This window comes from Scyliorhinus torazame, chromosome 21 (assembly GCF_047496885.1).
Source record: "Scyliorhinus torazame isolate Kashiwa2021f chromosome 21, sScyTor2.1, whole genome shotgun sequence".
Lineage (NCBI taxonomy): Eukaryota > Metazoa > Chordata > Chondrichthyes > Carcharhiniformes > Scyliorhinidae > Scyliorhinus > Scyliorhinus torazame.
The window spans coordinates 132,754,160-132,781,935 of NC_092727.1; the positions used below are offsets into that span (position 1 = coordinate 132,754,160).

The 27,776-nt window shown below is 61.2% G+C and overlaps 1 protein-coding gene and 1 long non-coding RNA gene across 2 annotated transcripts in view; one reads left to right on the top strand and one right to left on the bottom strand.

Moving 5' to 3' along the window:
• Positions 1-5,418: 5,418 nt before the first annotated feature.
• The window catches only part of ppp1r1b (protein phosphatase 1, regulatory (inhibitor) subunit 1B), a 39,146-nt gene continuing 16,788 nt past the window's right edge, over positions 5,419-27,776 (bottom strand). Inside the window, exons 4-6 of the mRNA XM_072486262.1 lie at positions 17,717-17,798; positions 17,026-17,229; positions 5,419-5,649 (exon numbers count right to left, since the gene is read on the bottom strand). Coding sequence (XP_072342363.1) covers positions 5,567-5,649; positions 17,026-17,229; positions 17,717-17,798 — 369 coding nt within the window. The 3' untranslated portion in view covers positions 5,419-5,566. The remainder of the gene's footprint in view (positions 5,650-17,025; positions 17,230-17,716; positions 17,799-27,776) is intronic.
• Positions 6,559-27,584, top strand: LOC140398048 (uncharacterized). Its single transcript, XR_011937406.1, has 3 exons — positions 6,559-6,681; positions 17,106-17,203; positions 26,727-27,584. It is a non-coding gene; the product is annotated as an uncharacterized lncRNA (long non-coding RNA).

Below are 27,776 nucleotides of genomic sequence, written 5' to 3' on the forward strand. Positions count from 1 at the left end.
GAATCTAGAGCAATAGGACCGAGAGGCAGGTACTGTGCGAGGTGAATGGGACTGAACTGAAGGTGCAGCACAGTGTGATGGCACAGAGTGAAACCGAGCTCAGCTCAGCCTGCTCACTTACCCACAGCCAATTGTAACTGAACACCGATCTTGGCCAGTGCTTAAAACTCCAGTTTCAAACAAGACCTTGTCACAATTGGGTTGCCCCACGGTCCCAGTGCCATTTGAGTTATGGACGGAGTGAAACTGCTTTTTGAAAGGAACTGTGGGAGGTGAGCAGCTATGACCCTTTACAAAGGGAACACCAATGCTGTGTTCAATGTTGACTCCAATCTCAGAAACTCTGGCTTCAGAAATGCAGCTGCTGTCTGAATCTCTGTGATAGTGAAGCCAACGCAATGAATTCACAGGTTACATCCTCACCTGAAGGGAAGTGCCTGAAGGGTGTGAGGGATGATTTACTGATCATGTAATAAGGGACATTTCCTCATCATGACCTTCCTTTCTCACCGCTTTTCTGCCCCTCACATTCTCCCTATTGGGGTCAACATTGACTTCAAAAGCTCTCAGACATTTGCTTGCACCTGAGCTCGAGATGGAAATGACACCCATTGCCGATTCCTCCTGGTGCGATGATTAGCTGCAACAGAGGTATCTCTCAGACTGATGTCAGGAGGGATAATAAGCCTTTTAAAAAGGCCAATTGGAAATGTTTAAAAGGAAAATTGTGCATTTGCGTAATGCTATTATTCACAAGCTCAGGATACCCCGAACCACCACTCATCCAATAAGGGAGTTTTAAGGAGCAGTCACTGTCGTCCTGTAGGAAAAATGGGACACATTTGGGCATATCCCTCCTATGAATGACGTCAACTCTGACAGTGCAGCACTCCCTCAGTACTGACCCTCTGACAGTGCAGCACTCCCTCAGTACTGACCCTCTGACAGTGCAGCACTCCCTCAGTACTGACCCTCTGACAGTGCAGCACTCCCTCAGTACTGACCCTCTGACAGTGCAGCACTCCCTCAGTACTGACCCTCTGACAGTGCGGCGCTCCCTCAGCACTGACCCTCTGACAGTGCAGCACTCCCTCAGTACTGACCCTCTGACAGTGCAGCACTCCCTCAGTACTGACCCTCTGACAGTGCAGCACTCCCTCAGTACTGACCCTCTGACAGTGCAGCACTCCCTCAGTACTGACCCTCTGACAGTGCGGCGCTCCCTCGGTACTGACCCTCTGACAGTGCAGCACTCCCTCAATACTGACCCTCTGACAGTGCAGCACTCCCTCAGTACTGACCCTCTGACAGTGCAGCACTCCCTGAGTACTGACCCTCTGACAGTGCGGCACTCCCTCAGTACTGACCCTCTGACAGTGCAGCACTCCCTCAATACTGACCCTCCGACAGGGCAGCACTGCCTCAGTACTGACCCTCTGACAGTGCAGTACTCCCTCAGTACTGACCCTCTGACAGTGCAGCACTCCCTCAATACTGACCCTCCGACAGTGCAGCACTGCCTCAGTACTGACCCTCTGACAGTGCAGTACTCCCTCAGTACTGACCCTCTGACAGTGCAGCACTCCCTCAATACTGACCCTCCGACAGTGCAGCACTGCCTCAGTACTGACCCTCTGACAGTGCAGTACTCCCTCAGTACTGACCCTCTGACAGTGCAGCACTCCCTCAGTACTGACCCTCTGACAGTGCAGTGCTTCCTCAGTACTGACCCTCTGACAGTGCAGCACTCCCTGAGTACTGACCCTCTGACAGTGCGGCACTCCCTCAGTACTGACCCTCTGACAGTGCAGCACTCCCTCAATACTGACCCTCCGACAGTGCAGCACTCCCTCAGTACTGACCCTCTGACAGTGCAGTACTCCCTCAGTGCTGACCCTTTGACAGTGCAGCACTCCCTCAGTACTGACCCTCTGACAGTGCAGCGCTCCCTCAGTACTGACCCTCTGACAGTGCAGCACTCCCTCAGTACTGACCCTCTGACAGTGCAGCACTCCCTCAGTACTGACCCTCTGACAGTGCAGTGCTCCCTCAGTACTGACCCTCTGACAGTGCAGCACTCCCTCAATACTGACCCTCTGACAGTGCAGCCCTGCCTCAGTGCTGACCCTCTGACAGTGCAGCACTGCCTCAGTACTGACCCTCTGACAGTGCAGCACTCCCTCAGTACTGACCCTCTGACAGTGCAGCACTCCCTGAGTACTGACCCTCTGACAGTGCGGCATTCCCTCAGTACTGACCCTCTGACAGTGCAGCACTCCCTCAATACTGACCCTCCGACAGGGCAGCACTGCCTCAGTACTGACCCTCTGACAGTGCAGTACTCCCTCAGTACTGACCCTCTGACAGTGCAGCACTCCCTCAGTACTGACCCTCTGACAGTGCAGTGCTTCCTCAGTACTGACCCTCTGACAGTGCAGCACTCCCTGAGTACTGACCCTCTGACAGTGCGGCACTCCCTCAGTACTGACCCTCTGACAGTGCAGCACTCCCTCAATACTGACCCTCCGACAGTGCAGCACTCCCTCAGTACTGACCCTCTGACAGTGCAGTACTCCCTCAGTGCTGACCCTTTGACAGTGCAGCACTCCCTCAGTACTGACCCTCTGACAGTGCAGCGCTCCCTCAGTACTGACCCTCTGACAGTGCAGCACTCCCTCAGTACTGACCCTCTGACAGTGCAGCACTCCCTCAGTACTGACCCTCTGACAGTGCAGTGCTCCCTCAGTACTGACCCTCTGACAGTGCAGCACTCCCTCAATACTGACCCTCTGACAGTGCAGCACTGCCTCAGTACTGACCCTCTGACAGTGCAGCACTGCCTCAGTACTGACCCTCTGACAGTGCAGCACTCCCTCAGTACTGACTCTCTGATAGTGCAGCACTCCCTCAGTACTGACCCTCTGACAGTGCAGCACTCCCTCAGTACTGACCCTCTGACAGTGCAGCACTCCCTCAGTGCTGACCCTCTGACAGTGCGGCGCTCCCTCGGTACTGACCCTCTGACAGTGCAGCACTCCCTCAATACTGACCCTCTGACAGTGCAGCACTCCCTCAGTACTATCCCTCTGACAGTGCAGCACTCCCTGAGTACTGACCCTCTGACAGTGCGGCACTCCCTCAGTACTGACCCTCTGACAGTGCAGCACTCCCTCAATACTGACCCTCCGACAGGGCAGCACTGCCTCAGTACTGACCCTCTGACAGTGCAGTACTCCCTCAGTACTGAACCTCTGACAGTGCAGCACTCCCTCAATACTGACCCTCCGACAGTGCAGCACTGCCTCAGTACTGACCCTCTGACAGTGCAGTACTCCCTCAGTACTGACCCTCTGACAGTGCAGCACTCCCTCAATACTGACCCTCCGACAGTGCAGCACTGCCTCAGTACTGACCCTCTGACAGTGCAGTACTCCCTCAGTACTGACCCTCTGACAGTGCAGCACTCCCTCAGTACTGACCCTCTGACAGTGCAGTGCTTCCTCAGTACTGACCCTCTGACAGTGCAGCACTCCCTGAGTACTGACCCTCTGACAGTGCGGCACTCCCTCAGTACTGACCCTCTGACAGTGCAGCACTCCCTCAATACTGACCCTCCGACAGTGCAGCACTCCCTCAGTACTGACCCTCTGACAGTGCAGTACTCCCTCAGTGCTGACCCTTTGACAGTGCAGCACTCCCTCAGTACTGACCCTCTGACAGTGCAGCGCTCCCTCAGTACTGACCCTCTGACAGTGCAGCACTCCCTCAGTACTGACCCTCTGACAGTGCAGCACTCCCTCAGTACTGACCCTCTGACAGTGCAGTGCTCCCTCAGTACTGACCCTCTGACAGTGCAGCACTCCCTCAATACTGACCCTCTGACAGTGCAGCCCTGCCTCAGTACTGACCCTCTGACAGTGCGGCGCTCCCTCAGTACTGACCCTCTGACAGTGCAGCACTCCCTCAGTACTGACCCTCTGACAGTGCAGCACTCCCTGAGTACTGACCCTCTGACAGTGCGGCACTCCCTCAGTACTGACCCTCTGACAGTGCAGCACTCCCTCAGTACTGACCCTCTGACAGTGCAGCACTGCCTCAGTACTGACCCTCTGACAGTGCAGCACTCCCTCAGTACTGACCCTCTGACAGTGCAGCACTCCCTGAGTACTGACCCTCTGACAGTGCGGCACTCCCTCAGTACTGACCCTCTGACAGTGCAGCACTCCCTCAGTACTGACCCTCTGACAGTGCGGCACTCCCTCAGTACTGACCCTCTGATAGTGCAGCACTCCCTCAGTATTGACCCTCTGACAGTGCAGCACTGCCTCAGTACTGACCCTCTGACAGTGCAGCACTCCCTCAGTACTGACCCTCTGACAGTGCAGCACTCCCTGAGTACTGACCCTCTGACAGTGCGGCACTCCCTCAGTACTGACCCTCTGACAGTGCAGCACTCCCTCAATACTGACCCTCCGACAGGGCAGCACTGCCTCAGTACTGACCCTCTGACAGTGCAGTACTCCCTCAGTACTGACCCTCTGACAGTGCAGCACTCCCTCAGTACTGACCCTCTGACAGTGCAGCACTCCCTCAGTACTGACCCTCTGACAGTGCAGCACTCCCTGAGTACTGACCCTCTGACAGTGCGGCACTCCCTCAGTACTGACCCTCTGACAGTGCAGCACTCCCTCAATACTGACCCTCCGACAGTGCAGCACTCCCTCAGTACTGACCCTCTGACAGTGCAGTACTCCCTCAGTGCTGACCCTTTGACAGTGCAGCACTCCCTCAGTACTGACCCTCTGACAGTGCAGCGCTCCCTCAGTACTGACCCTCTGACAGTGCAGCACTCCCTCAGTACTGACCCTCTGACAGTGCAGCACTCCCTCAGTACTGACCCTCTGACAGTGCAGTGCTCCCTCAGTACTGACCCTCTGACAGTGCAGCACTCCCTCAATACTGACCCTCTGACAGTGCAGCACTGCCTCAGTACTGACCCTCTGACAGTGCAGCACTGCCTCAGTACTGACCCTCTGACAGTGCAGCACTCCCTCAGTACTGACTCTCTGATAGTGCAGCACTCCCTCAGTACTGACCCTCTGACAGTGCAGCACTCCCTCAGTACTGACCCTCTGACAGTGCGGCACTCCCTCAGTACTGACCCTCTGACAGTGCGGCACTCCCTCAGTACTGACCCTCTGACAGTGCGGCACTCCCTCAGTACTGACCCTCTGACAGTGCGGCACTCCCTCAGTACTGACCCTCTGACAGTGCGGCACTCCCTCAGTACTGACCCTCTGACAGTGCGGCACTCCCTCAGTGCTGTACTGAGAATGCTGACCTCGAAAATGGGTTCAGGTTGCAGGGATGGCCAGAATCCATGATGTGCTTCAGAAACAGCTTGGGGCTAATGGAGAATTCGAAAACAAGGTCACATTTTTAATGTGTGATTTCAATTTGATACAAAACTCAATCTGAAACAGGACGATTGTCAATAAAACCATTCATACTAAATTGAACAAAGCAGTGGAGGTGACGGAGAACAGGATAGAAGCAGTGGGTCGCGTCAGGGCACCTCATAGTCCTGCTGGTCACTGAATGGTTCCTCTCTGCATTCAGACCCGAGTCTCTCTTCCTCTATCGCTGGTGCTGCAAATCAGGGCAGATAGTTAGCTTGAAGGCTTCCGTTGATAACAACATAGTTTACAGTATAGCTGCCAACCCATTGCACAACCTGGGGCTCTCCAGCACTGAAATCCCTGTAGATAAATATAATTTCCTTGCATTGGACAACAAGCTACTACAACAATAGGAAATCAACAAATAGGCAAAAAGAAACTTATTTAACAATGGATACTTGAGGAAGAATGGGAGCAGGAATTTGGGAAGCAGTCCATTGATATCCCGATTTTGTGGGTGGAACTAATGCTCCCTTATCCCCGTGTCCATGAAGCCTTTCCGGTGGGAATGTGGTGGTCAGGGTGAAGGTGGTGCAGCTCTGAGCTCGACTGGGGATTCTGTGGCAAATAAGCCTCGGAGAACTCGCACTAACTGAGCTGGAGCAACCCTCGCTGAGTAATGGTGCGGCTGTGGGTCAGAGAATGTGCTGCACCTCGACAGAGACAGACATATTTCCCTGACGCCAGGGGTCACCGCTTTGTCCATTGGGAACGGAAGATGCAAACAGGGAAGGTCAGTGTTGCTGTCCTACTTGTCCACTTTCCCTCCTTGTTCTCTGTTTCTCACAAGAAATAGTAGCAGGAATAGACCCTGCTGCCCCATTCAATATGATCATGGCTGTTCCTGATCTTCATTTCCATTTCCCCGCCCGCTCCCCATATTCCTTAATTCTCTAAGATACCAAAAATCTGTCTATCCCACAGCCTGAAATCTATTCAACAATGGAGCATCAGAATCCTCTGGGATAGAGAATTCCCAAGATTCACAACCCTTTGAATGAAGAAATTTCCTCATCTCAGTCCCAAACGATCAGATCCTTATCCTGAGCCCCCCTGTTCTAGATTCCCCGACCAATTGAAACAATCTCTCAGCATCCACCCTCTAAAACCCTTCAGAATCCTGTCAGCTTCATCTGAGACTATAAACCCAATTTCCTCATCACAGGACAACCCTCTCAACCCAGGGACCAATTTACTGAACCTTTCCTGTATCGCCTCCAATGTAAGTATATCCTTTCTTAAATGTGAAGACCAAAACTGAAGCAAGATTATTCTTGTTCTCCAATCTCCTCACAATAAAGTTCAACCGGTAATTTAATTTCCTAATCACTTGCTGCATGTGCCCAGTAACTTTCTGTATTCCTTGTAGCAGCGCACCCAAGTCTCTTTGGACATCAACACCAACAAGTTTCCCACCTGTTAAAAAGTATTCCGTTTTATTATTGTTAAGACTAAAGTGAATAACTTCATACTTGCCGACATTATGCTCTATCTGCCCACTCACTCTGTGCCTCTTTGCAGCCCCTCAGTGTTCCCCTGACAGCATATCCTCCCACTCAGCCTGTCAGCATCAACAAAGTTTGATACATTGCTCTCTGTCTCTCCATCCAAGTCATTAATGTCGATTTTAAATATCTGAGGTTCTCCAGCGTTGAGTTGTGCAGCATTCTGCTATTCCCTGCCTCTGACTTGAAAACCCCCCATTTATGCCGACTCTCTGCTTCTATCTGTTAACCAATCCTCTTGCCATGTTAAAATACTGTCGTCAATCCCAGGAGCCTTACCTCACCGATTACCTTTTTTGAAGGTTATCGACTGCCTTTTGAAAATCCAAGTTACTACGGGCATGATTTGACAGGAAGGTTTTGTGGCAAAATTCTCCGTCAGCTGATGGCAGAATCGGGAAACGTGAAATTGTGGCGGTTTGACTCCAAACCGCAATTCACCGTTGCCTCGCCAGCGGCGGCAATGTGTTCCGGAACGCACATACAGTAAACGGCGTTGGCATATCATTAGCGGGCCTGACCTGGTATTCTCCGCGGGTCTCTGTCTCCACCGGGGCAAATACCCGATGGCGGGGTTCACTGGTGCTTTTAAAAACCATGAAACAGGCGCCGTGGCTGCTGAGGGACAGAGAGGGTACGGGAGGTGTCCAACATCACCATAGTTTGCAGACAGTTGTGCCGCTGGCCGGGGGCTTCTGCCAGGGCCGGGGGGGGGAGTAGCGGGGGGGGGGGGGGCAGGTGGTGGGCTGTGGGGTTGGGGTGGATGGGCACAGAACATCATTGCCGCAGCCGGAAAGGCAGCCATGCAGCTGCGCACACCGCTGACTGCCCACTGGGAGCTTCATGCCATGGGTTGAACACTGAGGGCAGGAATCTCTGATTGCCGACACCGAAATCGCATTCAGTGATTGGGCGGAGAATCCCTTTTGACACCGAAATCGGGGCAGGCGCCTGTTTCCGGATGCTCCACCCCCTCCAAAACGGCATCATCGGTGAGTACTCCGCTCGCCGTTGGGATGGCCTCAGGACGCCGCCTGAACGCTCCGCTCCCGATGGGCCGACTTCCCGACAGCGCGGGCACGTGTGCTCTGAGGCTTTGTCATCCTCGCGTGGCGGCTGCGGACAGTCGGGGGTGGGGGGAGAGCTGTTCCGCTGGCCAGGGGGGGCTTCGCAGGGGCTGGGGGGACTGGTGAGGTGTGGTCCGTGGTGGCAAGCGGGGTTACAAGGGGGCACTCTCTGGCAGGCCGGGTCCGCGTGCGGCTGGCACCATGTTGTACGGTGCGACCGCCGCAAGTTGACAACCATGCGCGGCCACGGACCCGGTAATTCTCTGGCCATTTCTGTCGGGAACGCCGGGAGTTTTACGTGGCACAGCTACTCGCCCCCCACCGGGCGGAGCATGGGTGCAGGGGCGTCGCTGACCTATTCGTCGTAAGACTAGACACTTGCACCGGACATGGCCTCAGGAACAGAGAATCGGGCACCTACGTGTTATTTTGGGTGGGTTTGGCGGGTGTTTCTGCCGGTGGAATCCTCACCGCTATTCACCCACACTTACTCATTTTTGGGGCCAGGGGAACGTCTCCCCGGTTTAGCCCACACGGTCATCCCAAATAGGAGCAAAACGCACGAGTGAGCGGGCTTGGCTGCATATTTCCCGGCACTGGCAGTGCTGAGAGACACGTGACTCGTCAGCGCGACTCGGTTTGAATAATGGGCCTGAACGAGGAACGTGAGGCTGCGCAGAACCCCGCTCCCCGGAACTCCCCATTGCAGCGAGAGATCGGGACTCCATTTAAAAACAGCGTACAGATCTCCGAGGCCCACAAAATAATCACCAACTTCTCCCCAAAATAAAACATGGGAGGGTCCAACACCCACCCCCCCCCCCCCAGGGTCCAACCCCCCCTTCCCCCAGGATCCACCGCTTTCCCGGCGCAGCGTGGCCGGAGTATCGTGACCATAGTTCCTCACCCGCCGCTCTGCCAGCGAGTTCCCCACCCGCCGCTCTGCCAGCGAGTTCCCCACCCGCCGCTCTGCCAGCGAGTTCCTCACCCGCCGCTCTGCCAGCGAGTTCCCCACCCGCCGCTCTGCCAGCGAGTTCCCCACCCGCCGCTCTGCCAGCGAGTTCCCCACCCGCCGCTCTGCCAGCGAGTTCCCCACCCGCCGCTCTGCGAGCGAGTTCCCCACCCGCCGCTCTGCCAGCGAGTTCCCCACCCGCCGCTCTGCCAGCGAGATCCCCACACGCCGCTCTGCCAGCGAGTTCCCCACCCGCCGCTCTGCCAGCGAGTTCCCCACCCGCCGCTCTGCCAGCGTGTTCCCCACCCGCCGCTCTGCCAGCGAGTTCCCCACACGCCGCTCTGCCAGCGAGTTCCCCACCCGCCGCTCTGCCAGCGAGATCCCCACCCGCCGCTCTGCCAGCGAGTTCCTCACCCGCCGCTCTGCCAGCGAGTTCCCCACCCGCCGCTCTGCCAGTGTGTTCCCCACCCGCCGCTCTGCCAGCGAGTTCCCCACCCGCCGCTCTGCCAGCGAGTTCCCCACTCGCCGCTCTGCCAGCGAGTTCCCCACCCGCCGCTCTGCCAGCGAGTTCCCCACCCGCCGCTCTGCCAGCGAGTTCCCCACCCGCCGCTCTGCCAGCGTGTTCCCCACCCGCCGCTCTGCCAGCGAGATCCCCACCCGCCGCTCTGCCAGCGAGTTCCTCACCCGCCGCTCTGCCAGCGAGTTCCTCACCCGCCGCTCTGCCAGCGAGTTCCCCACCCGCCGCTCTGCCAGTGTGTTCCCCACCCGCCGCTCTGCAATCGAGTTCCCCACTCGCCGCTCTGCCAGCGTGTTCCCCACCCGCCGCTCTGCCAGCGAGTTCCCCACCCGCCGCTCTGCCAGCGAGATCCTCACCCGCCGCTCTGCCAGCGTGTTCCCCACCCGCCGCTCTGCCAGCGAGTTCCCCACCCGCCGCTCTGCCAGCGAGTTCCCCACCCGCCGCTCTGCCAGCGAGTTCCCCACCCGCCGCTCTGCCAGCGAGTTCCCCACCCGCCGCTCTGCCAGCGAGTCCCCACCCGCCGCTCTGCCAGCGTGTTCCCCACCCGCCGCTCTGCCAGCGAGTCCCCACCCGCCGCTCTGCCAGCGAGATACCCACCCGCCGCTCTGCCAGCGAGTTCCCCACCCGCCGCTCTGCCAGCGAGTTCCCCACCCGCCGCTCTGCCAGCGAGATCCCCACCCGCCGCTCTGCCAGCGTGTTCCTCACCCGCCGCTCTGCCAGCGAGTTCCCCACCCGCCGCTCTGCCAGCGAGTTCCCCACCCGCCGCTCTGCCAGCGAGATCCCCACCCGCCGCTCTGCCAGCGAGATCCCCACCCGCCGCTCTGCCAGCGTGTTCCCCACCCGCCGCTCTGCCAGCGAGTTCCTCACCCGCCGCTCTGCCAGCGAGTTCCCCACACGCCGCTCTGCCAGCGAGATCCCCACCCGCCGCTCTGCCAGCGAGTTCCCCACCCGCCGCTCTGCCAGCGAGTTCCCCACCCGCCGCTCTGCCAGCGAGTTCCCCACCCGCCGCTCTGCCAGCGAGTTCCCCACCCGCCGCTCTGCCAGCGAGTTCCCCACCCTCCGCTCTGCCAGCGAGATCCCCACCCGCCGCTCTGCCAGCGAGATCCCCACCCACCGCTCTGCCAGCGAGTTCCCCACCCACCGCTCTGCCAGCGAGTTCCCCACCCGCCGCTCTGCCAGCGAGATCCCCACCCGCCGCTCTGCCAGCGAGATCCCCACCCACCGCTCTGCCAGCGAGTTCCCCACCCACCGCTCTGCCAGCGAGTTCCCCACCCGCCGCTCTGCCAGCGAGTTCCCCACCCACCGCTCTGCCAGCGAGTTCCCCACCCGCCGCTCTGCCAGCGAGTTCCCCACCCGCCACTCTGCCAGCGAGTTCCCCACCCGCCGCTCTGCCAGCGTGTTCCCCACCCACCGCTCTGCCAGCGAGTTCCCCACCCACCGCTCTGCCAGCGAGTTCCCCACCCGCCGCTCTGCCAGCGAGTTCCCCACCCGCCGCTCTGCCAGCGTGTTCCCCACCCGCCGCTCTGCCAGCGAGTTCCCCACCCACCGCTCTGCCAGCGAGTTCCCCACCCGCCGCTCTGCCAGCGAGTTCCCCACCCGCCGCTCTGCCAGCGAGATCCCCACCCGCCGCTCTGCCAGCGAGTTCCTCACCCGCCGCTCTGCCAGCGAGTTCCTCACCCGCCGCTCTGCCAGCGAGATCCCCACCCGCCGCTCTGCCAGCGAGATCCCCACCCGCCGCTCTGCCAGCGAGATCCCCACCCGCCGCTCTGCCAGCGTGTTCCCCACCCGCCGCTCTGCCAGCGTGTTCCCCACCCGCCGCTCTGCCAGCGAGTTCCCCACCCGCCGCTCTGCCAGCGTGTTCCCCACACGCCGCTCTGCCAGCGAGATCCCCACCCACCGCTCTGCCAGCGAGTTCCCCACCCGCCGCTCTGCCAGCGAGATCCTCACCCGCCGCTCTGCCAGCGTGTTCCCCACCCGCCGCTCTGCCAGCGAGTTCCCCACCCGCCGCTCTGCCAGCGAGTTCCCCACCCGCCGCTCTGCCAGCGAGTTCCCCACCCGCCGCTCTGCCAGCGTGTTCCCCACCCGCCGCTCTGCCAGCGTGTTCCCCACACGCCGCTCTGCCAGCGAGATCCCCACCCACCGCTCTGCCAGCGAGTTCCCCACCCGCCGCTCTGCCAGCGAGATCCCCACCCGCCGCTCTGCCAGCGAGATCCCCACCCGCCGCTCTGCCAGCGAGATCCCCACCCGCCGCTCTGCCAGCGAGATCCTCACCCGCCGCTCTGCCAGCGAGTTCCCCACCCGCCGCTCTGCCAGCGAGATCCCCACCCGCCGCTCTGCCAGCGAGTTCCACACCCGCCGCTCTGCCAGCGAGATCCTCACCCGCCGCTCTGCCAGCGTGTTCCCCACCCGCCGCTCTGCCAGCGAGATCCCCACCCGCCGCTCTGCCAGCGAGTTCCCCACCCGCCGCTCTGCCAGCGAGTTCCCCACCCGCCGCTCTGCCAGCGAGTTCCCCACCCGCCGCTCTGCCAGCGAGTTCCCCACCCGCTGCTCTGCCAGCGAGTTCCCCACCTGCCGCTCTGCCAGCGAGATCCCCACCCGCCGCTCTGCCAGCGAGTTCCCCACCCGCCGCTCTGCCAGCGTGTTCCCCACCCGCCGCTCTGCCAGCGAGTTCCCCACCCGCCGCTCTGCCAGCGAGTTCCCCACCCGCCGCTCTGCCAGCGAGTTCCCCACCCGCCGCTCTGCCAGCGAGTTCCCCACCCGCCGCTCTGCCAGTGTGTTCCCCACCCGCCGCTCTGCCAGCGAGTTCCCCACTCGCCGCTCTGCCAGCGAGTTCCCCACCCGCCGCTCTGCCAGCGAGATCCCCACCCGCCGCTCTGCCAGTGTGTTCCCCACCCGCCGCTCTGCCAGCGAGATCCCCACCCGCCGCTCTGCCAGCGAGTTCCCCACCCGCCGCTCTGCCAGCGAGATCCCCACCCGCCGCTCTGCCAGCGTGTTCCCCACCCGCCGCTCTGCCAGCGAGATCCCCACCCGCCGCTCTGCCAGCGAGATCCCCACCCGCCGCTCTGCCAGCGAGATCCCCACCCGCCGCTCTGCCAGAGTGTTCCCCACCCGCCGCTCTGCCAGCGTGTTCCCCACCCGCCGCTCTGCCAGCGTGTTCCCCACCCGCCGCTCTGCCAGCGTGTTCCCCACCCGCCGCTCTGCCAGCGAGTTCCCCACCCGCCGCTCTGCCAGCGTGTTCCCCACCCGCCGCTCTGCCAGCGAGTTCCTCACCCGCCGCTCTGCCAGCGAGATCCCCACCCGCCGCTCTGCCAGCGAGTTCCTCACCCGCCGCTCTGCCAGCGAGTTCCCCACCCGCCGCTCTGCCAGCGAGATCCCCACCCGCCGCTCTGCCAGCGCGTTCCCCACCCGCCGCTCTGCCAGCGTGTTCCCCACACGCCGCTCTGCCAGCGAGTTCCCCACCCGCCGCTCTGCCAGCGAGTTCCCCACACGCCGCTCTGCCAGCGAGTTCCCCACCCGCCGCTCTGCCAGCGAGATCCTCACCCGCCGCTCTGCCAGCGAGATCCCCACCCGCCGCTCTGCCAGCGAGTTCCCCACCCGCCGCTCTGCCAGCGTGTTCCCCACCCGCCGCTCTGCCAGCGAGATCCCCACCCGCCGCTCTGCCAGCGAGATCCCCACCCACCGCTCTGCCAGCGAGTTCCCCACCCGCCGCTCTGCCAGCGTGTTCCCCACCCGCCGCTCTGCCAGCGAGTTCCCCACCCACCGCTCTGCCAGCGAGTTCCCCACCCGCCGCTCTGCCAGCGTGTTCCCCACCCGCCGCTCTGCCAGCGAGTTCCCCACCCACCGCTCTGCCAGCGAGTTCCCTACCCGCCGCTCTGCCAGTGTGTTCCCCACCCGCCGCTCTGCCAGCGAGTTCCCCACCCGCCGCTCTGCCAGCGTGTTCCCCACACGCCGCTCTGCCAGCGAGTTCCCCACCCGCCGCTCTGCCAGTGAGTTCCCCACCCGCCGCTCTGCCAGCGTGTTCCCCACACGCCGCTCTGCCAGCGAGTTCCCCACCCGCCGCTCTGCCAGCGAGTTCCCCACCCGCCGCTCTGCCAGTGTGTTCCCCACCCGCCGCTCTGCCAGCGAGTTCCCCACACGCCGCTCTGCCAGCGTGTTCCCCACCCGCCGCTCTGCCAGCGAGTTCCCCACACGCCGCTCTGCCAGCGAGTTCCCCACCCGCCGCTCTGCCAGCGAGTTCCCCACCCGCCGCTCTGCCAGCGAGTTCCCCACCCGCCGCTCTGCCAGCGAGGTCCCCACCCGCCGCTCTGCCAGCGAGTTCCCCACCCGCCGCTCTGCCAGCGTGTTCCCCACCCGCCGCTCTGCCAGCGAGTTCCCCACCCGCCGCTCTGCCAGCGAGTTCCCCACCCGCCGCTCTGCCAGCGAGTTCCCCACCCGCCGCTCTGCCAGCGAGATCCCCACCCGCCGCTCTGCCAGCGAGATCCTCACCCGCCGCTCTGCCAGCGTGTTCCCCACCCGCCGCTCTGCCAGCGAGTTCCCCACACGCCGCTCTGCCAGCGAGTTCCCCACCCGCCGCTCTGCCAGCGAGATCCCCACCCGCCGCTCTGCCAGCGAGTTCCCCACCCGCCGCTCTGCCAGCGAGTTCCCCACCCGCCGCTCTGCCAGCGAGTTCCCCACCCGCCGCTCTGCCAGCGAGTTCCCCACCCGCCGCTCTGCCAGCGAGTACCCCACCCGCCGCTCTGCCAGCGTGTTCCCCACCCGCCGCTCTGCCAGCGAGTTCCCCACCCGCCGCTCTGCCAGCGAGTTCCCCACCCGCCGCTCTGCCAGTGTGTTCCCCACCCGCCGCTCTGCCAGCGAGTTCCCCACCCGCCGCTCTGCAAGCGAGTTCCCCACCCGCCGCTCTGCCAGCGAGTTCCCCACCCGCCGCTCTGCCAGCGAGATCCTCACCCGCCGCTCTGCCAGCGAGATCCCCACCCGCCGCTCTGCCAGCGAGTTCCCCACCCGCCGCTCTGCCAGCGAGTTCCCCACCCGCCGCTCTGCCAGCGAGTACCCCACCCGCCGCTCTGCCAGCGAGATCCCCACCCGCCGCTCTGCCAGCGAGATCCCCACCCGCCGCTCTGCCAGCGAGATCCCCACCCGCCGCTCTGCCAGCGAGATCCCCACCCGCCGCTCTGCCAGCGAGTTCCCCACCCGCCGCTCTGCCAGCGAGTTCCCCACCCGCCGCTCTGCCAGCGAGATCCCCACCCGCCTGTGGTGCCGCTGGACTGAGTCCGCAGCCGTCGCGCCGAGTTCCCGACGGATAAGACCACACGCGACCGACACCATCGGGAATTCGGCCAGTCGGGGTGCGAGCCTCAGGCAATGTCCTGAGGCCATTGATACGTCGCGCGATGTACGTCTAGTGCACGCCGCTTCGGAGAGGGCGGAGCATCGCGAACGCTGCACCATCCCCAATTTGGGCGGAAACTTGGATTCTCCGGCCAACCGCCGAACGGGATTTTGCCGTCGGCAAGCAGAGAATCCAGCCTGTCTGTGGATCATTTTGGAACATTCCTGTGCTGGATGAGTATCTGGTGGGAGTGCAAACAATGGCGCAATCCCAACAAATTATTCCCTCAATTGATACGATAACTCATTTACGATAAATTTCTTCACTCAAACGGTTGTGAATCTTTTGAATTCTCCACCCAGAGGACTGCCTCTCTCTCTCTCTCTCTCTGGTCATCCCCAGGGCAAGAACCTACACATGGAGAGTGTTACTGTGGGGAGACTGTTACCACACCATTCTGGTTGACCAGGAGACTCTTCCACTTTATTTTGTGTCACTGGTGTATTGGGAGGATTTGCAGGTTGATTAGCAACCTGTTTGGCTGCGTTCTGGGTGCGCCTTTACTGGCCATCCAGTCCTGGAGTGGGATTTGAACCTAAAGCCCCTGGTTCAGAGGCAAGAACGTTGCCCAGTCCACACAGGACCTCCATACACCGAGTGAGTGGGTGCTCCCTCCATGGTTGAGTACGGTTAGAACATATAGAACATAGAACAATACAGCGCAGTACAGGCCCTTCGGCCCACGATGTTGCACCGAAACAAAAGCCATCTAACCTACACTATGCCATTATCATCCATATGTTTATCCAATAAACTTTTAAATGCCCTCAATGTTGGCGAGTTCACGACTGTTGCAAGTAGGGCATTCCACGGCCTCACTACTCTTTGCGTAAAGAACCTACCTCTGACCTCTGTCCTATATCTATTACCCCTCAGTTTAAAGTTATGTCCCCTCGTGCCAGCCATTTTCATCCGCGGGAGAAGGCTCTCACTGTCCACCCTATCCAACCCCCTGATCATTTTGTATGCCTCTATTAAGTCTCCTCTTAACCTTCTTCTCTCCAACGAAAACAACCTCAAGTCCATCAGCCTTTCCTCATAAGATTTTCCCTCCATACCAGGCAACATCCTGGTAAATCTCCTCTGCACCCGCTCCAAAGCCTCCATGTCCTTCCTATAATGCGGTGACCAGAACTGTACGCAATACTCCAAATGCGGCCGTACCAGAGTTCTGTACAGCTGCAACATGACCTCCTGACTCCGGAACTCAATCCCTCTACCAATAAAGGCCAACACTCCATAGGCCTTCTTCACCACCCTATCAACCTGGGTGGCAACATTCAGGGATCTATGTACATGGACACCTAGATCCCTCTGCTCATCCACACTTCCAAGAACTTTACCATTAGCCAAATATTGCGCATTCCTGTTATTCCTTCCAAAGTGAATCACCTCACACTTCTCTACATTAAACTCCATTTGCCACCTCTCAGCCCAGCTCTGCAGCTTATCTATATCCCTCTGTAACCTGCTACTTCCTTCCACACTATCGACAACACCACCGACTTTAGTATCGTCTGCAAATTTACTCACCCACCCTTCTGCGCCTTCCTCTAGGTCATTGATAAAAATGACAAACAGCAACGGCCCCAGAACAGATCCTTGTGGTACTCCACTTGTGACTGTACTCCATTCTGAACATTTCCCATCAACCACCACCCTCTGTCTTTCTGCTAGCCAATTTCTGATCCACATCTCTAAATCACCCTTAATCCCCAGCCTCCGTATTTTCTGCAATAGCCTACCGTGGGGAACCTTATCAAACGCTTTACTGAAATCCATATACACCACATCAACTGCTCTACGGATAAACTCTCCGTGAATCATTGGATGTGGGGAGTGAGGGAAAGTGGATTTGAAGTATTGAATAGCAGAGCAGGCTCGGTGGTCCTCCTCCTGCTCCTATTTCTTATGTTCTGATGATAAAGCCTCACTTTAAGTGACTACTGGGGTGTCAGGTGTGGAAACCTATAGATCCCAGAGTTTAGCTTTGTTGGTTTATTCTTTCAAACAATGACTCGCTAAGCAAGGACCTCCCCAGACAGGCTCTCTCCCCCTCCCTGAGACTCAGACCTCACTGTTAATCAAACTGCCTGAAACTTTCTCTGGTATTTTATGATGCGCATGCTTCCCACTTACCGGCACCACCTGTTGCCAGAGCTCCCTGGCTGTGTTTCAGCCGAGATTTCTGGTCTGTTGATTGCTCTTTTCCCGTGCAGAGAGTGTCCATGTCAGAGGAATTGGGGAGAACGCTGTCACACTCGGCCACATCTGAGGGAAATTCATCTACCAGCAAATGTGTGGACTCAGCTTCCAGGTGAGATTGCACCATGCGCTGAACAGCTGTAAAATACACATAATCCAAAACACAATGTGGTAAGGGGCCTTCTGTTTGTTCCCCTATTTCTCCTTTCTTTTATTTTTGCCGTTACATTTTTGATCCATGGGTGATTTATAGACATGTGTCTTTAAGGAAAGTGGCCTATGCATTTAATTCGAGCAGAAGCCTGCCCTGGTTTGGACTGGAGTGGTGGACTAACAAATTATTTGTTAATTCACTTGTGTTGTGAGTCCGGAATGAGTGGGGCTGGGACTGACTGCGCACATGCCCAAGGTGTTGTAACACATATATGATCCAAAACACAGCACACAGACACACACGATCCAAAATGCAGCATGCACATACAAGGCCCAAAACATAGCATATATACAGATGATCCAAAACATGGCCTACACAAGCATGATCCAAAACACCGTGTACACGCACATGATCCAAAACATGCCATAGACGCACATGATCCAAAACACATGTACAGAGCCCAGCACCCACCTTTTAGCGAGGGAGGTGTGTAAGAACAGTATGGGGTCACTTGTTTGGGTTGCAGAGTCCCACCTTCAGCAGGGAGCGATCTCTGAAACACACACGACACATTCTTCACTTTTAAACCTCAATGTGATTTATTAATCAATTTCTCAGAACAGGAAGAAATCATTCACCCCTCTAGCTCTTTCCGTCATTCAATAAGATCATGCTAATCTGTACCTTAACGTCAGAAACACGCCTTGCTTCCTGTATCCATCCTGCCCACAGCCAACTAAACCAATCACTTTCAGTTTTGAAACTTTCATGTCCAGGTTTGTGTGAATCCAGCAGCTTCCTGACCCTGGCCAGCCGGGCTCCAATTCTACCTCCCTGCAAAACCAATTCATTTGGAAAGTGGAGCTGGAACAAATCTGCTAAAATAACTGGAATAATCCATCTGCCAACCAGAATTTATTTATTTTTTAAATTTGAAAATCAAGAAATTGTTTCGAAACAGCAGAATCAATTTCCAGACAGTGAAACTGGAACTTTAATAATGGGCTACATAGCCCAGGAGAGACCCCCGCAGTGCGGACTGAACCCTGGGGGGGCATAGCCCAGGAGAGACCCCGCGCAGTGCGGACTGAACCCTGGGGGGGCATAGCCCAGGAGAGAACCCCGCAGTGCGGACTGAAACCTGGGGGGCATAGCCCAGGAGAGACCCCCGCAGTGCGGACTGAACCCTGGGGGGGCATAGCCCAGGAGAGACCCCCCGCAGTGCGGACTGAACCCTGGGGGGCATAGCCCAGGAGAGACCCCCGCAGTGCGGACTGAACCCTGGGGGGGCATAGCCCAGGAGAGACCCCGCGCAGTGCGGACTGAACCCTGGGGGGGCATAGCCCAGGAGAGAACCCCGCAGTGCGGACTGAAACCTGGGGGGCATAGCCCAGGAGAGACCCCCGCAGTGCGGACTGAACCCTGGGGGGGCATAGCTCAGGAGAGACCCCCCGCAGTGCGGACTGAACCCTGGGGGGCATAGCCCAGGAGAGACCCCCGCAGTGCGGACTGAACCCTGGGGGGGCATAGCCCAGGAGAGACCCCCCGCAGTGCGGACTGAACCCTGGGGGGCATAGCCCAGGAGAGACCCCCGCAGTGCGGACTGAACCCTGGGGGGGCATAGCCCAGGAGAGACCCCCGCAGTGCGGACTGAACCCTGGGGGGCATAGCCCAGGAGAGACCCCCGCAGTGCGGACTGAACCCTGGGGGGGGGGGGCATAGCCCAGGAGAGACCCCACGCAGTGCGGACTGAACCCTGGGGGGCATAGCCCAGGAGAGACCCCCGCAGTGCGGACTGAACCCTGGGGGGGGCATAGCCCAGGAGAGACCCCGCGCAGTACGGACTGAACCCTGGGGGGGCATAGCCCAGGAGAGACCCCCGCAGTACGGACTGAACCCTGGGGGGGCATAGCCCAGGAGAGACCCCCGCAGTACGGACTGAACCCTGGGGGGGGGGCATAGCCCAGGAGAGAACCCCGCAGTGCGAACTGAACCCTGGGGGGGGGGCATAGCCCAGGAGAGACCCCCCGCAGTGCGGACTGAACCCGGGGGGGGGGCATAGCCCAGGAGAGACCCCCGCAGTGCGGACTGAACCCTGGGGGGGGGGGGATAGCCCAGGAGAGACCCCGCGCAGTGCGGACTGAACCCGGGGGGGGGGGGCATAGCCCAGGAGAGACCCCCGCAGTGCAGACTGAACCCTGGGGGGGGGCATAGCCCAGGAGAGACGCCCGCAGTGCGGACTGAACCCTGGGGGGTGGGCAGAGGCATAGCCCAGGAGAGACCCCCGCAGTGCGGACTGAACACTGGGGGGGGGGGCATAGCCCAGGAGAGACCCCTGCAGTGCGGACTGAACCCTGGGGGGGCATAGCCCAGGAGAGACCCCACGCAGTGCGGACTGAACCCTGGGGGGGCATAGCCCAGGAGAGACCCCCGCAGTGCGGACTGAACCCTGGGGGGGCATAGCCCAGGAGAGACCCCGCGCAGTGCGGACTGAACCCTGGGGGGGCATAGCCCAGGAGAGAACCCCGCAGTGCGGACTGAAACCTGGGGGGCATAGCCCAGGAGAGACCCCCGCAGTGCGGACTGAACCCTGGGGGGGCATAGCCCAGGAGAGACCCCCCGCAGTGCGGACTGAACCCTGGGGGGCATAGCCCAGGAGAGACCCCCGCAGTGCGGACTGAACCCTGGGGGGGCATAGCCCAGGAGAGACCCCGCGCAGTGCGGACTGAACCCTGGGGGGGCATAGCCCAGGAGAGAACCCCGCAGTGCGGACTGAAACCTGGGGGGCATAGCCCAGGAGAGACCCCCGCAGTGCGGACTGAACCCTGGGGGGGCATAGCTCAGGAGAGACCCCCCGCAGTGCGGACTGAACCCTGGGGGGCATAGCCCAGGAGAGACCCCCGCAGTGCGGACTGAACCCTGGGGGGGCATAGCCCAGGAGAGACCCCCCGCAGTGCGGACTGAACCCTGGGGGGCATAGCCCAGGAGAGACCCCCGCAGTGCGGACTGAACCCTGGGGGGGCATAGCCCAGGAGAGACCCCCGCAGTGCGGACTGAACCCTGGGGGGCATAGCCCAGGAGAGACCCCCGCAGTGCGGACTGAACCCTGGGGGGGGGGGCATAGCCCAGGAGAGACCCCACGCAGTGCGGACTGAACCCTGGGGGGCATAGCCCAGGAGAGACCCCCGCAGTGCGGACTGAACCCTGGGGGGGGCATAGCCCAGGAGAGACCCCGCGCAGTACGGACTGAACCCTGGGGGGGCATAGCCCAGGAGAGACCCCCGCAGTACGGACTGAACCCTGGGGGGGCATAGCCCAGGAGAGACCCCCGCAGTACGGACTGAACCCTGGGGGGGGGCATAGCCCAGGAGAGAACCCCGCAGTGCGAACTGAACCCTGGGGGGGGGGCATAGCCCAGGAGAGACCCCCCGCAGTGCGGACTGAACCCGGGGGGGGGGCATAGCCCAGGAGAGACCCCCGCAGTGCGGACTGAACCCTGGGGGGGGGGGGATAGCCCAGGAGAGACCCCGCGCAGTGCGGACTGAACCCGGGGGGGGGGGGCATAGCCCAGGAGAGACCCCCGCAGTGCAGACTGAACCCTGGGGGGGGGCATAGCCCAGGAGAGACGCCCGCAGTGCGGACTGAACCCTGGGGGGTGGGCAGAGGCATAGCCCAGGAGAGACCCCCGCAGTGCGGACTGAACACTGGGGGGGGGGGCATAGCCCAGGAGAGACCCCTGCAGTGCGGACTGAACCCTGGGGGGGCATAGCCCAGGAGAGACCCCACGCAGTGCGGACTGAACCCTGGGGGGGCATAGCCCAGGAGAGACCCCACGCAGTGCGGACTGAACCCTGGGGGGGGGCATAGCCCAGGAGAGACCCCCGCAGTGCAGACTGAACCCTGGGGGGGGGGGGCATAGCCCAGGAGAGACGCCCGCAGTGCGGACTGAACCCTGGGGGGGCATTGCCCAGGAGAGACCCCACGCAGTGCAGACTGAACCCTGGGGGGGCATAGCCCAGGAGAGACCCCCGCAGTGCGGACTGAACCCTGGGGGGGCATAGCCCAGGAGAGACCCCACGCAGTGCGGACTGAACCCTTGGGGGGCATAGCCCAGGAGAGACCCCACGCAGTGCGGACTGAACCCTGGGGGGGGGGGGGGGGGGTGGGCATAGCCCAGGAGAGACCCCCGCAGTGCGGACTGAACCCTGGGGGGGGAGCATAGCCCAGGAGAGACCCACAGAATGCGGACTGAACCCTGGGGGGGCATAGCCCAGGAGAGACCCCACGCAGTGCGGACTGAACCCTGGGGGGGGGGGTGGGCATAGCCCAGGAAAGACCCCACGCAGTGCGGACTGAACCCGGGGGGTGGGGCATAGCCCAGGAGAGACCCCATGCAGTGCGGACTGAACCCTGGGGGGGCATAGCCCAGGAGAGACCCCCGCAGTACGGACTGAACCCTGGGGGGGGCATAGCCCAGGAGAGACCCCCGCAGTGCGGACTGAACCCAGGGGGGGGGAGCATAGCCCAGGAGAGACCCCACGCAGTGCGGACTGAACCCTGGGGGGGGGGTGGGCATAGCCCAGGAGAGACCCCCGCAGTGCGGACTGAACCCTGGGGGGGGGAGGGGGGTTGGGGGTGGGGCATAGCCCAGGAGAGACCCCACGCAGTGCGGACTGAACCCTGGGGGGGGGTGGCATAGCCCAGGAGAGACCCCACGCAGTGCGGACTGAACCCTGGGTGTGGGGGGGGGTGGGGGGAGTGGCATAGCCCAGGAGAGACCCCCGCAGTGCAGACTGAACCCTGGGGGGGGGGGGGGCATAGCCCAGGAGAGACCCCCGCAGTGCGGACTGAACCCTGGGCGGGGGGGTGGGGGGGGTGGCATAGCCCAGGAGAGACCCCCGCAGTGCAGACTGAACCCTGGGGGGGGGGGGGGGCATAGCCCAGGAGAGACCCTGCGCACTGCGGACTGAACCCTGGGGGGGCATAGCCCAGGAGAGACCCCACACAGTGCGGACTGAACCCTGGGGAGGGAGCATAGCCCAGGAGAGACCCACAGAATGCGGACTGAACCCTGGGGGGGCATAGCCCAGGAGAGACCCCACGCAGTGCGGACTGAACCCTGGGAGGGGGGGTGGGCATAGCCCAGGAGAGACCCCCGCAGTGCGGACTGAACCCTGGGGGGGGCATAGCCCAGGAGAGACCCCACGCAGTGCGGACTGAACCCGGGGGGGGGGGGCATAGCCCAGGAGAGACCCCACGCAGTGCGGACTGAACCCTGGGGGGGGGGGGGGCATAGCCCAGGAGAGACCCCTGCAGTGCGGACTGAACCCTGGGGGGGCATAGCCCAGGAGAGACCCCACGCAGTGCGGACTGAACCCTGGGGGGTGGGCAGAGGCATAGCCCAGGAGAGACCCCCGCAGTGCGGACTGAACACTGGGGGGGGGGCATAGCCCAGGAGAGACCCCTGCAGTGCGGACTGAACCCTGGGGGGGCATAGCCCAGGAGAGACCCCACGCAGTGCGGACTGAACCCTGGGGGGGCATAGCCCAGGAGAGACCCCACGCAGTGCGGACTGAACCCTGGGGGGGGGCATAGCCCAGGAGAGACCCCCGCAGTGCAGACTGAACCCTGGGGGGGGGGGGGCATAGCCCAGGAGAGACGCCCGCAGTGCGGACTGAACCCTGGGGGGGCATTGCCCAGGAGAGACCCCACGCAGTGCAGACTGAACCCTGGGGGGGCATAGCCCAGGAGAGACCCCCGCAGTGCGGACTGAACCCTGGGGGGGCATAGCCCAGGAGAGACCCCACGCAGTGCGGACTGAACCCTTGGGGGGCATAGCCCAGGAGAGACCCCACGCAGTGCGGACTGAACCCTGGGGGGGGGGGGGGGGGGGTGGGCATAGCCCAGGAGAGACCCCCGCAGTGCGGACTGAACCCTGGGGGGGGAGCATAGCCCAGGAGAGACCCACAGAATGCGGACTGAACCCTGGGGGGGCATAGCCCAGGAGAGACCCCACGCAGTGCGGACTGAACCCTGGGGGGGGGGGGGTGGGCATAGCCCAGGAAAGACCCCACGCAGTGCGGACTGAACCCGGGGGGTGGGGCATAGCCCAGGAGAGACCCCATGCAGTGCGGACTGAACCCTGGGGGGGCATAGCCCAGGAGAGACCCCCGCAGTACGGACTGAACCCTGGGGGGGGCATAGCCCAGGAGAGACCCCCGCAGTGCGGACTGAACCCAGGGGGGGGGAGCATAGCCCAGGAGAGACCCCACGCAGTGCGGACTGAACCCTGGGGGGGGGGTGGGCATAGCCCAGGAGAGACCCCCGCAGTGCGGACTGAACCCTGGGGGGGGGAGGGGGGTTGGGGGTGGGGCATAGCCCAGGAGAGACCCCACGCAGTGCGGACTGAACCCTGGGGGGGGGTGGCATAGCCCAGGAGAGACCCCACGCAGTGCGGACTGAACCCTGGGTGTGGGGGGGGGTGGGGGGAGTGGCATAGCCCAGGAGAGACCCCCGCAGTGCAGACTGAACCCTGGGGGGGGGGGGGGCATAGCCCAGGAGAGACCCCCGCAGTGCGGACTGAACCCTGGGCGGGGGGGTGGGGGGGGTGGCATAGCCCAGGAGAGACCCCCGCAGTGCAGACTGAACCCTGGGGGGGGGGGCATAGCCCAGGAGAGACCCCGCGCACTGCGGACTGAACCCTGGGGGGGCATAGCCCAGGAGAGACCCCACACAGTGCGGACTGAACCCTGGGGGGGGAGCATAGCCCAGGAGAGACCCACAGAATGCGGACTGAACCCTGGGGGGGCATAGCCCAGGAGAGACCCCACGCAGTGCGGACTGAACCCTGGGAGGGGGGGTGGGCATAGCCCAGGAGAGACCCCCGCAGTGCGGACTGAACCCTGGGGGGGGCATAGCCCAGGAGAGACCCCACGCAGTGCGGACTGAACCCGGGGGGGGGGGGGCATAGCCCAGGAGAGACCCCACGCAGTGCGGACTGAACCCTGGGGGGGGGGGGGGCATAGCCCAGGAGAGACCCCCGCAGTGCGGACTGAACCCGGCGGGGGGGAGCATAGCCCAGGAGAGACAGGAGAGACCCCACGCAGTGCGGACTGAACCTTGGGGGGGGGGGGGGTGGCAACAATTTCCCTCGCCTCCAGGTCGCACTCGGTACAAATCCGAGGGTGCACTACGGTAGCCTTAGCGGTACAGGGCGCTGAGTACACTAATCTCCAGCTGTACGTGCTCCCAGACCTCTGAGCCCCCCTCCTTTTAGGGCTCAATTTTCAATGTAATCTCAAGAGCCTGACGCTTAGCTTTGGCGGACCCCTGCCCCCACTCACTGTGTGCAGCCTCGCCACTCTGAATGTCGATCCTCCTTCCCTCTTCGCTAATCTCACCGCTGATTGCAAGCCAGTAGCCACTCGCAGCAGGCGATATAGCCTGCAGGACAGAATATTTATTAGGTCTGAGGTCCTGCGTCCCTTGCGGGAGGGAGTCATAGAGGCAGCAATAGCCCCTGGAGAGCTCAGGTGGTGGTTGTCAAGACCGGGGAGAAGCTCCGGATGGTGGTTGATTACAGCCAGACCATTAACCGCTTTACGCAGCTCGACGCGCACCCCCCTTCCCCGGATTGCAGACATGGTAAATCAGATCGCTCACTACCGCGTGCTCTCCACGGTGGATCTGAAGTCTGCGTACCACCAGTTCCCAATCCGCCCGGAGGATCGTTTGAGGCAGACGGCCGCCTTTTTCATTTCCTCCGGGTCCCTTTTGGCATTACGAACGGGGTTTTGGTTTTCCAACGAGCGATGGACTGAATGGTGGACCAGTACGGGCTGCGGGCCACATTTCCGTACTTGGACAATGTCACCATCTGCGGCCATGATCAGCAGGACCACGACGCCAACCTCCACCGATTTCTCCAAACCGCCCAAAAACTTAATCTCACCAACAAGGAGAAATGCGTTTTCCGCACAACCAGACTAGCCATCCTCGGCTACGTCGTGGAGAACGGGGTCCTAGGGCCCGATCCTGACCGTCTGTGCCCCCTCCTGCAACTCCCCCTCCCTCACTGTCCCAAGGCCCTCAAGAGGTGCCTTGGAGTTTTTTCCTACTATGCCCAGTGGGTCCCCCAGTATGCGGACAAGGCCTGCACACTATTTAAGGCCACCCTTTTCCCTCTGGCAGCCGAGGCCCGCCAGGCCTTTAACTGCATCAAGGCGGACATTGCCAAAGCCGCGATGCACGTGGTGGACGAGTCCGTCCCCTTTCAGGTGGAGAGCGACGCCTCAGAGGTCGCTCTCGCCGCCACTCTCAACCAAGCAGGCAGGCCGGTAGCGTTTTTTTCCCGCACACTTTTCTCGAACTCTCCACCTATAACTACGATATTGTATATCGTCCTGGGAAGCTCAACGAGTCCCCAGATGCCCTGTCCCGTGGCACATGCGCCAATGCGCAAGAGGACCGACTACGGGCTATCCACGACGACCTCTGCCACCCGGGGGTCACCCGGCTCGCCCATTATATCAAGGCCCGCAACCTGCCCTACTCCACCGAGGAGGTCAGAGCTATAACCAGGGACTGCCAAATCTGTGCGGAGTGTAAACCGCACTTCCATCGACCAGATAAGGCCCACCTGGTGAAGGCGTCCCGGCCCTTTGAATGCTTCAGTATCGATTTCAAAGGGCCCCTCCCCTCGAATAATCGCAATACCTACTTTCTCAATATTATTGGTGAGTTCTCCCGTTTCCCGTTTGCCATCCCGTGCCCCGATATGACCACCCCCACTGTTATCAGAGCCCTGCACAGTGTCTTCACCCTGTTTAGTTTCCCCAACTACGTCCACAGCAACAGGGGCTCGTCGTTCATGAGCGACGAGCTGCGTCAGTACCTGCTCAGTAAAGGCATCGCCTCGAGCAGGACTACCAGCTATAACCACAGGGGAAACGGACAGGTGGAGAGGGAGAACGCGACGGTCTGGAAGACCATCCTACTGACCCTGTGGTCCAGGAATCTCTCGGTTTCCCACTGGCAGGAAGTCCTCCCCGATCCGCTCCATGCTATTAGGTCCCTCCTTTGCACGGCCACAAACCGGGGCAGCACGGTAGCCTTGTGGATAGCACAATTGCTTCACAGCTCCAGGGTCCCAGGTTCGATTCTGGCTTGGGTCACTGTCTGTGTTGAGTCTGCACATCCTCCCCGTGTGTGCGTGAGTTTCCTCCGGGTGCTCCGGTTTCCTCCCACAGTCCAAAGATGTGCAGGTTAGGTGGATTGGCCATGATAAATTGCCCTTAGTGTCCAAAATTGCCCTTAGTGTTGGGTGGGGTTACTGGGTTATGGGGATAGGGCGGAGGTGTTGACCTTGGGTAGGGTGCTCTTTCCAAGAGCCGGTACAGACTCGATGGGCCGAATGGCCTCCTTCTGCCCTGTAAATTCTATGAAACCAGACTCCTCATGACCGCTTGTTTATTTTCCCTAGGGGGACTACCTCAGGGGCCTCGCTCCCACCCTGGCTGATGTCACCGGGTCCGGTTCTCCTCCGGAAACACGTTCGGACTCATAAGACCGATCCCCTGGTAGAGCGGGTCCAGCTCCTGCACTCAAACCCGCAATACGCATATGTTGAGCACCCCGATGGTCGCCAGGATACCGTCTCCCTCCGAGACCCTGCGCCCGCAGGCTCCGCCACTACTACGTCCACAGTACCCCCCGCGCTGTACCCCACTCTTTCTCCCAATCCCAGCGCCCCGCGCCCATTGGGCTCCCGCGCTCCCTCCCACCCGGCACACCAGTCCGCAGGAATGAAGCTCAGGAAGAGCCGCTCCCGGAGTCCACCCCTGGGGCTGCACCGGACCCACTTCCCCAGCCTCCCGGACCGGCTGCAACACCAGCGCTTCGGCGGTCGCAGCGCACGATCCGGGCGCCGGACCGGCTGAACTTGTGACCCATCACCCCCGCCGGACTTTATTTTTTTACAGGGGGTGAATGTGGTGAATGTAAATACAGTTAATTCACCAGTTATGTTCTATGTTATTAACCCAGTGGGTTTTATCTGTGGGCCATTGTATGGCCTCACCCACAGGGGGAGATGTTGGAGGATGTTGGAGCATGTACGGGCTCAGCCCATGGCTCCGCCCCTTTGAAGGAGTATAGGAGTAGCTGGCCTGTGGGGCTGTCCTCAGTATGTACCAGTCGCAGGCAGGCAAAGCTGATAGTTAATTAAAACCACTGTTTTACACCGACACGTATATAAGTGGCCGTCTTGCAGGCGGCCCCCAATACGCACCCGTCTCGGCACCAGGCTAGTTCTTAGCTTATTAAAGCCTTCTTTACCGTTTTACTCTCTAGCGTCGTTATTGAGGGTACAACACAGTGTGGACTGAACCCTGGGGGGCGTGAAGGGGCAGGAGAGACCCCACGCAGTGAGGACTGAACCCTGGGGGGTGATTGGGTTGGGGATGGGGTAGGCCCATGGCAGGGAGGGATATTCAGCCTGGGGGGGAATTCCTGGCCCCCTGGCTCCGTGATT